General features: G+C 42.7%; 1 protein-coding gene across 1 annotated transcript in view; it reads left to right on the forward strand.

Annotated features, from left to right (window-relative positions):
• The first annotated feature begins 5,577 nt into the window (after positions 1–5,577).
• Positions 5,578–14,273, forward strand: part of E2F7 (E2F transcription factor 7) — a 35,141-nt gene continuing 26,445 nt past the window's right edge. The window contains exons 1-2 of the mRNA XM_021678555.1: positions 5,578–5,670; positions 12,640–12,915. Coding sequence (XP_021534230.1) covers positions 5,578–5,670; positions 12,640–12,915 — 369 coding nt within the window. The remainder of the gene's footprint in view (positions 5,671–12,639; positions 12,916–14,273) is intronic.

Genomic DNA, 14,273 nt, shown 5'->3' on the forward strand with positions numbered 1-14,273 from the left:
ATGCAGTAAGTCTTTTGCACAGAAGAATGTCACCTGTCATCTGTGTATATTTTCTAGATCACAGCCCTTGCTGTCATTTTTCTGTTAAACCTCTATCTCACCCGTGGGTTCTCATTGACCACCTCAACCCTTTCCAAAAACCAGTGACATAACCACAAACCGGCAAGAGCCAGCCCTCTGCAACTCTGCACCTACTCCAGAGGGGGACACATCTGCCCGAATCTTCATTGATGGCACCAGAGGATCTATTTCTGAAACCACGGATTCAGAAGCATTCAAAAATATTGATGAATAAACATACAACCAGCATGATGGTAACGAACAAGACACTGGGCATTGGGAAAAAAATACCCAAGTCCAACACCAGAGCAGGTAAACTAGAAGTCTCTGGGTGTGGGATTCAGGTACTGGTATTTTTAAAAATCTCCCTGGGAAAAAAATACCCAAGCCCAACACCAGAGCAGGTAAACTAGAAGTCTCTGGGTGTGGGATTCAGGTACTGGTATTTTTAAAAATCTCCCCAAGGGATTCTAAAGCACAGACAGTGTTGAGAACCACAGGCCTAGCACAATATGGAGCCCTGAGGACTACGGCCATGTGGGTAGTACAATACTGTTCCAAAGTCAATGACCTTCCAGGCAGAGCTTATAAAGGTAGAATTGCAAAATCAGCATGAAACCTGGTGTTTTTTATTTTAAAATATGGCCCCAAAGTGTTTGACATTTCTTCCATCGAAAGGTAGGATGCATCAAAAATAAATTCAAAATGGATGAAAGACCTAATGTGAGACAGGAAACCATCAAAATCCTAGAGGAGAACACAGGCAGCAACCTCTTTGATCTCACAATAGCAACTTCTTACCAGACACACCTTACCAGAGGCAAGGGAAACAAAAGCAAAAATAAACTATTGGGACTTCATCAAGATAAAAAGCTTCTGCACAGCAAAGGAAACCATCAACAAAACTAAAGGCAACTTACAGAATGGGAGAAGATATTTGCAAATGACATAGCTGATAAAGGGTTAGTATCCAAAATCTATAAAGAGCTTATCAAACTCGATACCCAAAAATAGATAATCCAGTTAAGAAAGGGGCAGAAGACATGAATAGACATTTTTCTAAAATTTATTTTTTCAAATAAAAAAAATTTTTTAAAACCACAATGAGATACCACCTCACACCTGTCAGAATGGCTAAAATTAACAACACAGGAAACAACAGATGTTAGCAAGGATGCAGAGAAAGGGGAACCCTCTTAAACTGTTGGTGGGAATGCAAACTGGTGCAGCCACTCTGGAAGACAGTATGGGGGTCCCGCAAAAAGTTAAAAATAGAGCTATCCTATGACCCAGCAAATGTACTACTAGGTATTTACCCAAAGGATACAAAAATACAGATTCGAAGGGGTACATGCATCCCAATGTTTATAGCAGCATTATCAACAATAGCCAAACTATGGAAATAGCCCAAATGTCCATCTGCTGATGAATGGATTCTTTCTGGTATATATATAGGATAGAATATTACTCACCCATCAAAAAGAATGCTATCTCACCATTTACAACATTTTGGAGGAAGCTAGAGTGTGTTATGTTAAGCAAAATAAGACAGAAAAAGATAAATACCATGATTTCACTCATCTGGAATTTAAGAAACAAAACAGATGAACACAGAGGAAGGAAGAAAAAAAAAAGAGAGAGAGGGAGGACACTATAAGAGGCTATTAACTACAGAGAACAAACTGAGGGTTGCTGGAGGGGAGGTGGGCAGGTGATGGACTAAATGGGTGATGGGGATTAAGGAGGGCACTTGTGATGAGCTGGGTGTTATATGTAAGTGATGAATCACTAAATTCTGCCCCTGAAACCAATATTACCATATATGTTAACTAACTAGAATTTAAATAAAAACTTGAAACCAAAAGAAAAAAAACAAAGGTAGGGTGTGTGTCCTTTTCTCTCGAATATGGGTGGATCTTTGACTGTTTCATCAAAAAAATGTACCAGAATCGATGCTATCTTTGTTCTAAGGCTACATCATAAAAGGCAATACAATTTCCACCTTGTGGGCTTGGGTACTCATTTTGGAGCCCTGAGTCCCCAAAGAAGTCCAACCGCCTTAGCCACCATGTCATAAGGAAGATCAGGCTACACTGAGAAGCCACCTTCTGGGACTCTTCTTGATGCTCCACCCAAGTTCCCAGTCACCATCAGTGTCAACTAAATAACTGAGAGATTGACAGATCGTCTACAAAATCTGGGACTCGAAAGCATCAAAGTAAATAAGTGTACTGGAGTAATGTCTCTGAATTTTCCCATCAAACACTCATTTTCCAGTTTTCCTCCAAATTTAAGATCACTCTTACTTTAAGCAATCAATGAAATTACAAGAGTCTGAAGCTACATCACGAGCTTTCCTTGTTCTGAATAGTGGCTACATTTGAAATGAAATAGAAAAAATACTCTGAAAATGCAAGGAAAAGGTCTGTAACAAAACCCAAAAAGGAATATCCATGTTCTAATCCCTGGATCCCATGGATGTCACCTTATTTGGAAAAAAGGTCTTTGCAGATGTAACTGAGTTAACGATCTTAAGATGAAACATTCCAGAATTATACAAGTGGGAACTATATTCAGTAACAAATGTCCTTGTAAGAGATACACAAGAGAGTTAACAGACAGAAGGGGAGCAGGCAATGTGACCGATGAGGCAGAGATCTGAGTGAGGCAGCCATACATCAGGGATTCCTTACAGCCACCAGAAGCGGAAGAGGCAAAAACAAATTCTCCTCTAGAGCCCCAGAGGGAATGTGGCTCAGTCAACACCTTGATTTCGACTTCTGGCCTCCAGAACTGTGAGAGAGTAAATCCCTATTATTCCAAATCAAAGTTTGTGGTGATTTGTCATAGCAGCCACAGGAAATTAATATAGTTGGGAGAAAAAAAATTCCTAATCAAAATGTTCTGCTTCTACAGAAGGATAAAATTTAATAAATTGCAGTTTTATTCTTTATTACTTGTCTCCTCATGCTTCTACCTAGAAGATAGATTTCAATTCAAAATATCATTTCTAATATAAAAATGTCAAATTACTATTGTTATTTTTCTATATGTTTAATGTTTCCATGCTCGTCTTTTAGATATGATCTCACAGTGATTTTTTAGGCTGTATTTATCAGCAACCTAAATAGAGTACAAAGTAAAGGGCTTGACTGAGCATTCTAAATTTTGCAGATGTTGCACTTAAATGCTGCGAGGTGAGGAGTGGAGAGCAGCGCACTATACAGAAAGGATAAGAAGGATGATAACCTTTCTGTAAAGTATACGACTCACAGGGCAATGTCTGTAGACATGCTTTAAAAAGGCTGTCTCAAATCCCAATAGCAGGACATCCTACAAAATGACTTACCAGTATTCCTCAAAACCATGGAGGCCAGCAAAAACGAGGAAAGTATGAGAAATTGTCACAGCCAAGAGGAGCCTAGGGAGACATGAACACTAAATGTAATGTGGTATCCTGGAACAGAAAAACATTAGGAAAAATGTAAGGAAATCTGAATAATGACTTCAGTTCAAGAATAACATATCATTATTGGTTCATTAATTCCAACAAAAGTACCATACAAACATAAGGTATTAATAAACAGCTAAAAATGGGTGCCGGACATAAGGGCACTCTGTGTCCTCCTATCTTCTCAATTTTCTTGTAAATGTAAAACTTCTAAGCAATAGTCTACTAAAATACCGCACGCGGCGCGCGCGTGCGCGCGCGCGCGCACACACACACACACACACACACCTGTCTCTATCAATATTCTTATTTCAAATAAGAAACTAAAGTTGAAGGAAGTGAAACATTTAATACAAATCAGTAATGTTGAGGAAATTTTCTCGACTACCCAGAATGCTGCTGCACGTTGCAAAGAATTATTTAATAAGGCTTTTTGCCCTTAATTATTGGCGATGTTCTTAAAAAGGAACACCACCAAAAAACTTTTCCGGAATTACAAAAAAAAATACAAAAAGGAAAGACAGAAAAGGAAAAAACAGCTGGTTCTGCTTGCAGTCTAGTTTCCAGGACTAACTGGCGTACCATCTGCTCGCAGCACAGAGTGGTAACCATGGTTCACGTGTCACACCAGCCTGCGGTGTTAGGAAGTTTGCCCCAACACGCCTGGACAACTTAGCTTCCGCGCAGGTTGCAGGGGGAGGGGGTGGCGGCAGCGGCGTCCAGAGTCTGTATATCGTTTTTTCCAAACTCCATCTGCTTTCCCCTCCCCTGGCTGTGCCCGCGGTCTCCCAGCGCGGCAAGCTGAGGGGACCGGAGCGGGCCTTTTATGCATAACAAAAGAGCCCTCCTCCTCCTTCTCCCGCCGCCCCACGCCGCCCCCACCTTGGCTTCCCGCGGCCGCCCGGGCCCGCGTCCCCGGCAGGAATTGGCTCCCGGGCTCGAGGTTTCCAGGTACCCGGAAGGGGGAGGGGGCTGAGGCGGCAACAATTGGGCGGGTGAGGGCCAAACGCGCGGCCGGGAGCGCCAAGACTCCGAGGGGCGGCGAGCCCGGGCCGTGCCGCCACGGGATTGGCCGGGACCGCCCCGCCGGCCGCCGCTGATTGGTGGATTCTCAAATTCGGTCTCAAGGCGCCAGAGGAGGTGTTTTAGCGGGGACTGCGATCCAGGGCTGGAGCGCTGGCGCTGCCCGGACGCCGCGGGGTCCCGGCCAGCTCAGGGCAGTCGGAGCGGGGATCTGCGCGCCTCACTTTCCCCGCCCGATGTCGCCGCCCGTCTGCTGATCGCCTCGCCCCGCTGGTCCCGCGCCGGTGTGGGGTCGTGGAGGTCCCCAGAGGCAGGAAGCCTCCTTCTCAAAGTGGGAGTAAGTAGCGTGCGGCCCTAAGCTCTGCGAGGAGGCGGGAATTGGGGGGAAAGGGGACACCCCCGCCCAGGCTGCCAGCCTGCCACCCCTCTCCCCTGCTGGCGGGGATCGAGGTATTTCTGCGGCCGGATCAGGCGTGCGTGGGGTGTCCTGGTTCCAGCTCTCCCTCCCGTGGAGCAGTAGAAGGGACTTGTCTTTCCTCGAGATCTGGGGGATTCATTGGGAGAGTTTATCCTTGGGGTCCGCTTGGAGACCTGGGAAGGGGCTGCGCTAAAAGCTGAGTGGGTTTGGTCTGGCGATCAGGTTTCCTCCCCCCCTGATTCAAAACCCCCTCAAAGCCGAATTCCTCCCAGTTCTTTGCGCCAAAATTAACTGACCCAGGAGACCCTGTACTTTCTGACAGATTTGCCCTACACTCTCCTGACTTGGTAACTTTGTCTGGTGCTGTTGCTTTTCATAAAAAATTACCATTTTTGTCGATTTTTGTTTTCTTCCCAGGTTTTTAGTAATTTCCAAGCACACTTTAAGGGCTCGTGTTCATTCAAGTGCATTTTAGAGTTGGGGGATGGCTACACTCCTGGAAATTCCTAGGAGGAGTTTAGGTCGGGGAAGTTCATGTTCGTGAGCAGGTAATAAATAGATATTTTTGTTGGAGGAGAAAACATCCAACTGTAAAATCACTTTCTAATGTAATTGTGCATTACAGATGGAGGTAAATTGTTTAACACTAAAAGACCTGATCAACCCCAGGCAGTCCAGACTAGATTTTGCAATTGAAGATGGGGAAAATGCGCAAAAGGTAAGTGCACTTAAATACCTTAAAGCGCTAACATATTTAGGATGATGATGTCTAATTCAATGAAGTGTTCCAACATAACACTTGTACTTGTCTTATAAACGTAATAATTAATTTTGATTAACATTATAGAAATATACTTTCTTTACAATGAAGGCATTCAAACCGTTATTGTTGAGTTTCCCACTCAACAATTGTGCAGTGGAAAGAGGCTAAGTTAGATGTAATGTTGGAACCAATTTACATGAATCAAAGATATGCTGGACACTGCAATCAAAAGTTTATAATACTTATAGTTGTCAAGAGTGGAATTAGCTAATGCTGCACAGGAACGTGAAGCCTTAGTTCCCAAGAAATAAGGTCTATACCTTATACTGTAATGCTGGACTATTAAAGAGCTATGAAATGTTCTTTGTACCAATGATCCAGCTCCTAGTGGCTGTTCCATTCACCCAAAATTATGACCTGTGTCTCCCATATATAGGGAGATAAAATGACTTAGCCCACTAAGCATACTCTAAATAATTTGACAGTGCTGCTGCTGGTTTTGTACTAAGCCTTTCCCTCCCTTTTTCCACCCCTTGTGATTTTTAAGACCTTGGTTGAGTCTTCAAGAAACATAATGAAATAAAGTGGCCATAGTAATGTCTAAACTATCACCATACCCTCATCAGCACAACCACACTCACCAGCCAGTACCCTACTGAAAAGGTACAATAGCTCATTAGTGAATGCCTAAGCATTTTTAGGCAGAAGCCAAATAGATAGAGCAAACCCAGATATAGAAGCTTTGCATACAAATCTGAGCATAGCAACTTTCTTGGGCATTGAACTTCTCTAGGTTCCTAGTCTTATTTTTAGGCTTCGCATCAACAGTGAAACTGCCTGGTTGCAAAGCACCTGTTATGTGAACCTTTGAAGAATACTTGACAACTGTTCATTTTGGATAGGTGTGCAATTGTATATTTTTTGTAGATTGTTGTTCCTAGCATTCAAAAATTTTTTGTTAGGAAAAGAAGTATACCAAAACATTATTGGTTCCAAGAGGACTTTCTAAAAATTACCTAAGCCATATGAGGGTGGAAATGCCCAGACTTTAAAATGTATATTGAGGGTTTTGGCTTTGAGAGTTTCGGAGCAAAACTTTTTGTTTTCCTTTATAATTCGGATGGAATAGCCTTGAAAGATTGTGTATACACTTATATAAAGCCTGAGTCAGGGTCCACTTCTTTCCTTCTGGGTCAGTGATTTTTTTATCAAGTGCCTTCCACAAGGGCACTCTACTCTAGTTAGCATCAGTGAGTGCTGTGTCCAGTTGATCTTTCCCATTTTAATGCATGCTGAGAAAAACTCAAATCACTCAAAAGAGACAGGAAAAGCAGTTAAAATGTTTGAAATGGAATGTATGAGCAGAGATGATTTTACCTCTCAAAGAGAAGGAAAGGAATGAGAACAGTGCTTCTGCCCAGATACTGGAGGGGTTTTGTCTTTTTCACCTTGCAATGTAGTAAAGGAAGGAGGGTTTCTAGGGATGGTGAGAACATGGGATTTGCAGTAACAGAGATCTGGGTTTGATTTCCTGCTCTGCCATTTATTAGCTCCGTAACCTTGAACTAATATATTTATACAGTCACTCAATAAATATTATGTTCCAGGTGCTGGGACACAGCGGTTTAGGTTTCCTCACCTCTTTCAACCTGTTTTTTTCCTCCGTAAATTGGAGCTAATAAATAGCACCTCCCTCTTTAGGTGTTTGTAACCCAGTAACACATACTGTTTACACTGTCCTCAGTGGAACTGACAACCCAAAGCCAAACATGTTGGCCCTGCCCTCACTTACCTGAGAGACTTTCAGGGTCTCAGATGCAAAACTAACCAACTGTACTGTCATTTGGTAAGTGCCGTTGTAGGAGCAGGGACAAAATGTTTGGCAAAATAAAGGAGGAAGAAATAAATTCACAGGGAATTCTGGGAGATTTGGGAAGCTTCACAGAGGAGGTAACATCTGGGCTAAGCCTCAATGGCTGAGGACATTCAACCTACAAAAAAACAAGAGTGAGCGAGAAGGACATTGTAGGCAGAAGAAACAACATGAGGTGTAGGCATTCGAGTAATGTTCAAGATATTCACAGCTAGTGGTGCTGAATTGTTGCTTGAAACCCTCTGAGGGATGCCTGGTACAGTGTTTTGTGGGTCAGCTGGAGTTGAGAGGATTTCTCTTTTTTGACTTTCTGCACATTTGTCAACAGTTGTAAGTACTGTATTATGCACGCACCTTCTTGCTACTTACAGAGAAATTTTTTTAAATATATAACAGTTTTCTATTTCATTACCCAAGTTTACCGAGTCCAGTTATGAGATAATAAACAAGTTGTTTACAGTGCATTTGGGGAGGACAAAAGAAAATGGATGGTTTGGCACTCAGGGGTGAGCACTAAGGATTGAGCTGTCAGAGTGCTTTGTGAAGGAGATAATGCCTCACGAGGGCTTGAAGGAATGAATGCTAACTTAAGCAAGTGGAGAGGAAGGGAACTGGTAAGGAGTAGAAATAAGCAGGTACATTTGGAGACAATGCCCAGACTTAGTGGGCACAGGTTTTCTTTAAATGTCACCCATGACTTTTAGGAGTGATGAAGAAAAAAGGTAAGTTAGATTTGGACTAAATCTTTGTTCCTGTATGATTATAGGTAGATAAATATGTGCAGGAGGCACTGGTTGCATGATTTTGGAATTCATGAAAAGTCCTAGCCAGATACGAACTTGGGAACTGTCAGCATACAGGTTGGTTTTAAAGCCATGGACATGAGATTGGGTGAACTATCCCAGAGAGAGCGAACAGAGAGGAGTGGAGGGTGGAGGTTTTAAGAGCAGAAAAAGAGGAACCAAGGAAGGAGACTGAGAAGAAATAGTCCAAGAAGTAGGGAGAGAACCAAGAGAGAAAGTGTGCTATTTCAGAAGGGCTGCGTGTTTCGTAGAGCAAAGAACAGTCAACGGTCTCAACCACGGCAGTGAGGTCAAATGAGGTGTTTTGCTATTGATCTGGCAAATGAGAGGTGACCTGGGTGAAAGCAGTGGATCAGAACAGCCTGGTGGTTTGAGGAACCCTTGGGAGATGGGCAGGGGAAAGCCGTTGGTATGGATTACTCATTTTAGAAAGTGTGCTCTGAAGGGAAAGAGAGTTGTTGGTCGATCGCTAGGAGACACTTCCTAATGTGTCATCTTTGCAGTGAGCTAGGCCTAAAGCATAGGTAGGGTCTCAAAGGGCGAAGCTTCACTGATAGCATTAAAGACAAAGTCATGGTGTAGGGCAAGTTTGAAGAAAAGCAAGTGTACTGTTTGGGCGAAATGTGGAATAGGCATGAGATGGAACTGGAAAAGCAGTTGGCAAAATATTGCCAAGGGCCTGGACAAGGCTGATCATTGTATATGTTATTTGAGGGAACACGATCAAAGCTGTATCTGAGACACAAGCAGGACTTGAACCAAGATCTAACTACAAAACCTTTCTCTGGCAGTATACAGCAGAGTCGACGTGCTGGTGTACTTCATGATCACACACATCTGTATAGCACTCACAAGTTACAAACTGCCTTCACCTTCCTCATCTGATCCCACCTTCCCAGCACTTTTGTGGCAAGTAAGCCAGGCAATGTGGTCTCCATTTGCATATGAGAACTGGAGAGCCTGTTTCATGGGTTACATCTCTGCAGGCCCTCTCTGACCGTGGAGGTGACTTCCTGGGCTTTGCAGCTTAGATTTCTTGGCAGGCAGATCCGACATGGAGTCAGTGCACAGGAGGTTTGTTAGGGGGGGCTCTGGGGATCCGGGCCTGTGGGTGGGAGGGGAAGGCAGCAAAACTGGACAGAGGGAGAAGCAGATCTGCAACACGGTCTCAGGGGAGGTCTGGACTTTACCCAATTGGAAGTTCTAGGATGACCCCTCAGAGCCATCCTGAGTCATTCGTTCCTGAAGAGATCTCAGTGCAGCCCTGTGGCCACCACACAGCTGGGAAGCCTTGCTGGAAAGCCTCGGAGGTAGTTAACTTTAGTTGGAATCCCTTATTTTATTGATAAGGAAACTTGAGCCCAGACGGAACAAGCAATTTGTCCAGGATCAAAAAGATACAGAGCTGAGACAAAAACCACATTTGCAAATTCTAACTCCCCTTCCACTTGCACGGTGTCAGGACTGCAGGCTAGACAGACAGATGAAGCAGGGTCTGGTTAGAGTACCGTTGACTTTCTGCCCATCTGAGATCTCAGAATGCAAATTTGCATGGCATTTTTTTTTCCCTTTTCGTGGAGGTATGCTACATTCATAACCTAGCAGGTAACCTAACTCCCCTCCTGCTTTAAGTTTGACTTAAACTGTAGTGTTGGAGGAAATAACGCATCTAAATTGTTCCTCCTTAGGGAAAAAGTAGGAGCTCATCATTCCTGCGAGAATAGGTAGGTACCCTAGAGACAGTACGGAAGGAGGGTGGATCTCTGGCCACCTCAGCACGCCTGGGCCACACCCTCTGCCACAGGGATGCTTTTTGGAAAACTAGATAATCAAGGCACCGTGTTCTTACAGCATCTGTAAGGGGAAGGCATTGTGCCAAAAATTGTGAGGACGGAGACATGTGGAACTTGCTCCCTGACCTCCGGAAGTGCACACTCTCATTAATGAGTCAAGATACGCACCTGAGAAGTTAGATAGCAATATGACGTGCTATATCATATTAGCTCTGAGTGCCCAGAATGAACAGTAATAAAGAATGGGACAGAGGGGAACAGGTAACAGCTAAGTTTTATTGAGAGCTTGCTATGTGCCAGGAAGTATTCTAATAGTCCTTGTGGTTGGTATGTTTATGAACTTCATTTTCAGTGGAGAGAATTAAAATACGGTGAAGACAAGCAGCTTGCTCCCACTCAGGCTGCTGCAAAGTAGCCGAGGCAGGTAAGCGGCCCTAGAGCCTGCCTGCAGAGCTCCTTCCCCTTCCTGCCTCTCCGTAGGTGCCAGTGGGGATCAGTGGCCTGCTGGGTACCTTTTGTGGGAGCTGTGGTAAAGATAACTTCCTCCCGGTTTGCACCCAGGACAAGCTCATTTCTAGATGCAGGATTTCAGAAACGTCTCCTGGTCGCTGTTTCTTGCATACCAATGACTTTTATACTGACTGAAGGGCGTATGTGACCTCAGGCAAGTTACTTAACCTCTCTGTGCCTCAGTTTCTTCATCTGTAGACTGGAAAAATACTAGCACCTAGGTCACAGGATTAGATGAGTTAACGGACATAAAGTACATAAAATGGGGTGTGGACCATAGTAAATACTCAATACTTTCCCTTCAGAGTTCCCTTGTAGAAGACTTCATCAGAATTGCACACTAGTAGGGACGTGTCAAGAGATGTGCGTAGATGAAGTCTCCAGGCTGGCAGCTTATTGCCGCTGTGGTGGGAAATTGCCACCCCCGTCCCCACCTCCCTTTCTTCCAGTGACACTGGGGCAGAGCCTCACCATGGCCAGCTGGCAGCTTCTGCTGATCCAAGGAACAAGAGTTGGCCCTGCTAACACAAACTCCAGTTGCTCCCAATCTTTTTTGCCTCTCTTCATATGTTGCTCATTTATAGGAAAGCACCTTTTTTAAACCACTGCCCAGCCAAAATGCAAGCATGCAGTTGCTATAGAGTGATACGTGTATAGGAAAAGGAATGACAAATGTTTAACGCATCCGCCTTCATCATTATGTAAGTTACGATTGCCTGGAGGGGAATTCTGCTGCAGAAAGAGCAGAATCTTTCCATTTTCAGATGGCAAATCCTTACTTCCGGGGAAAGAAACTTGTTTTCATTACTTGGTAGTTCCAAATGTGGCTTTCGTATACTTAGTCCCTCTTCATAGTGGACTAAGGAACATAATGGATCCATCATTGATCTTTTCTTATAATTATCTGAGATGGTCTACTCAAAGTGTGGTCTGCTACATTCTGCTAGTCTACAAATTATTACTAAACTGCAAAAAATTAAGAGCAGAACTTGAGAGTCAAGCACTTGGAAAGCTCTGTAGCAATTTGCTCTAAGCCTATGATCAGAGGTCTCTTCCTGTTGAACGGACTGTAGGTTGTTTGAGTGACAAATGCAAATGGAGAGTCACAGGTGGTGGAAGTTGCATGTGAGTCCTATGAAGTAAAACCACGTATCAGTATATGGGGGTTTGGAAATAAAAAACCCTGGCCCTTCACCACGGATAGTTTGAGAAGCACTGCTCTAGGGGAATTACAGCCCTCCAGGTTGGTTTGAAATGCGGCATTTTGTTGGATACTTTTCCATTTTTTGGTCCTACTACTAATCGCTGTATTAGCACTGGTGAACACTGAACGACAAAAGCAAAATTGTACTGCACTAGTTAGTACAAACCTGTAAATAAAGAAGCAGTATGGACTCAACCCACAGTTGCCCTTGTCATCCCCAACTATTACAAGCATCTACCAGTGACAGATACACTCATGACTTTGTCCACAGAGATGCATGAGAAGTATGTTTAAAATAGGTAAATGAGGGACACCTGGGTGGCTCTGTCAGTTAAGCATCTGGCTCTTGATTTCGGCTCAGGTCATGATCTCGGGGTCCTGGAACCAAGCCCCACCTCAGGCTCCACACTTGGCAGGGAGTCTACTTGAGACTCTCTCTCTCCCCCTCTTCCTTTAGCCCTCCCCCTGCTCGCTCGCTCGCTCGCTCTCAAATAAATAAATTAAATCTTAAATAAAATTTTTTAAAAAGCAGTAGATGATGATCATTTTCTCGCTGAACCACTCTTGGATTCCACAAATCCTTCTATTTTCATTAGTCCTAGCCTGATATTTTTCAGCCCTGAACATATGGTCTCTTTGTATCTTCATGTCTTGGTGAATCATGGGAACAAAATGCTCTTAGCTTATACCTGCTCTTTCTCTTTCTTGCTAAAAGGTCTCTTTTTTTTTTTTTTTAAATAGGAAAATATATTTGTTGAACGCTCAAGGATGGCCCCGAAGACTCCAATAAAAAATGAACCAATTGATTTATCAAAGCAAAAAATCTTCACTCCAGAAAGAAATCCCATTACTCCAGTTAAGCTTGTTGACAGACAGCAGGCAGAACCATGGACCCCCACAGCTAACCTGAAGATGCTCATTAGCGCCGCCAGCCCGGACATAAGAGACCGGGAGAAGAAAAAGGGACTGTTCAGACCCATTGAAAACAAGGATGATGCCTTTACAGACTCTCTGCAGGTAAACAGGCTGTACTCCTCAGGCTTTATAGAACTTTTAAATTTTTACTTGATTATTTAAGTCATAGAATTCTCAATTCTTCAGTTACTACTGAGCCAAAAGCAGTATTAAACTTCATGTCTTCTTTTTTTTTTTTTTGCTATTGGGGTGATTTAATGGCATGTCAAATGTCTGTAATGGTAAAATACCTTTAGGTAGGCAGTATCTTTCATCCACAAATCCCTGCTATTTATAGATACCAAAATATATCAAAACCTAATATCTTATTTATAGCTGAAATGGAATTCTTACTCTGTCTCATTTTTTTCATAATGAATGCTTTTTTCTCTTCTGTATGCTACTCCCTTGACTATTCCCAGTACACATTTTAAAAATGACATTGGGACGCCTGGGTGGCTCAGTCAGTTAAGCATCTGCCTTCAGCTCAGGTCATGATCCCAGGGTCCTGGTATCGAGTCCCGCATCGGGCTCCCTGCTCTGCGGAGAGCCTGCTTCTCCTTCTGCCTCTCTCTCTCTCTCTGTCTCTCATGAATAAATAAATAAAATCTTAAAAAAAAAAAAAAAGAACTTGCAGTGTTCTTAAAAAAAAAAAGACAATGATTTAAGCAAAACTATTTAATAATTTTGATTTAATGAAGAAGATTGGACTTTTTTTATGCTGCTGCAAATTGTAATTTTGCTCCGATTTTGAGGGCAATAGTTTATTTTAGACTTGGGAAATTTCATTATTTTTATAGATGTTCAATTCTTTGGTTTGGGGCCTTAAAGTTAAATCATCTTTAAATTTTCTGTCCTCTGGGGAACCAGAGCTATTGAATAAACAGCATATCTATACTTTAAAAAAAAAAAAAATCAGTGGCCAATAATTTTCACTCTCCCATCAAACTTCTTCCCAGATTTGCTAAGAAAAGTCAGTTATTTCTCCATTTTTCCTCCTCTTGGGGATTTTTTATGCTATAAAAATTACCAAAATGAAGAAATTGGGACAGGAGAAGAGAAAAAGATGTCCTGAATCTGGTTTTGGGTGCTAAAAATATTATGTACATGATAAGTATATTTTATATGATCAGATATTCTATCCAAAGGTAGTAAGGACTCAATTTAAGGAAGATACTCCTCAGTAATTTTTAAGAATATAAAGGGACTCTATGACCCAAAAGTTTGAGGACTACTGTTCTAGGGTATACATCTAGTAGTGAAATTATTAAGTCATTGGATATGCAACTATTCACAAAGTAATTGCTTTCCCAAGTGCTATTTTCACCCACCAATAATGTATGAACATTTATTGATCCACATCTTCTCTGACATTTGACGCTGTCAAATTTATTAATTTCTGCCAATCTAATGGGTATGCA

This window comes from Neomonachus schauinslandi, chromosome 5 (assembly GCF_002201575.2).
Source record: "Neomonachus schauinslandi chromosome 5, ASM220157v2, whole genome shotgun sequence".
In the NCBI taxonomy this organism is placed as follows: Eukaryota; Metazoa; Chordata; class Mammalia; order Carnivora; family Phocidae; genus Neomonachus; species Neomonachus schauinslandi.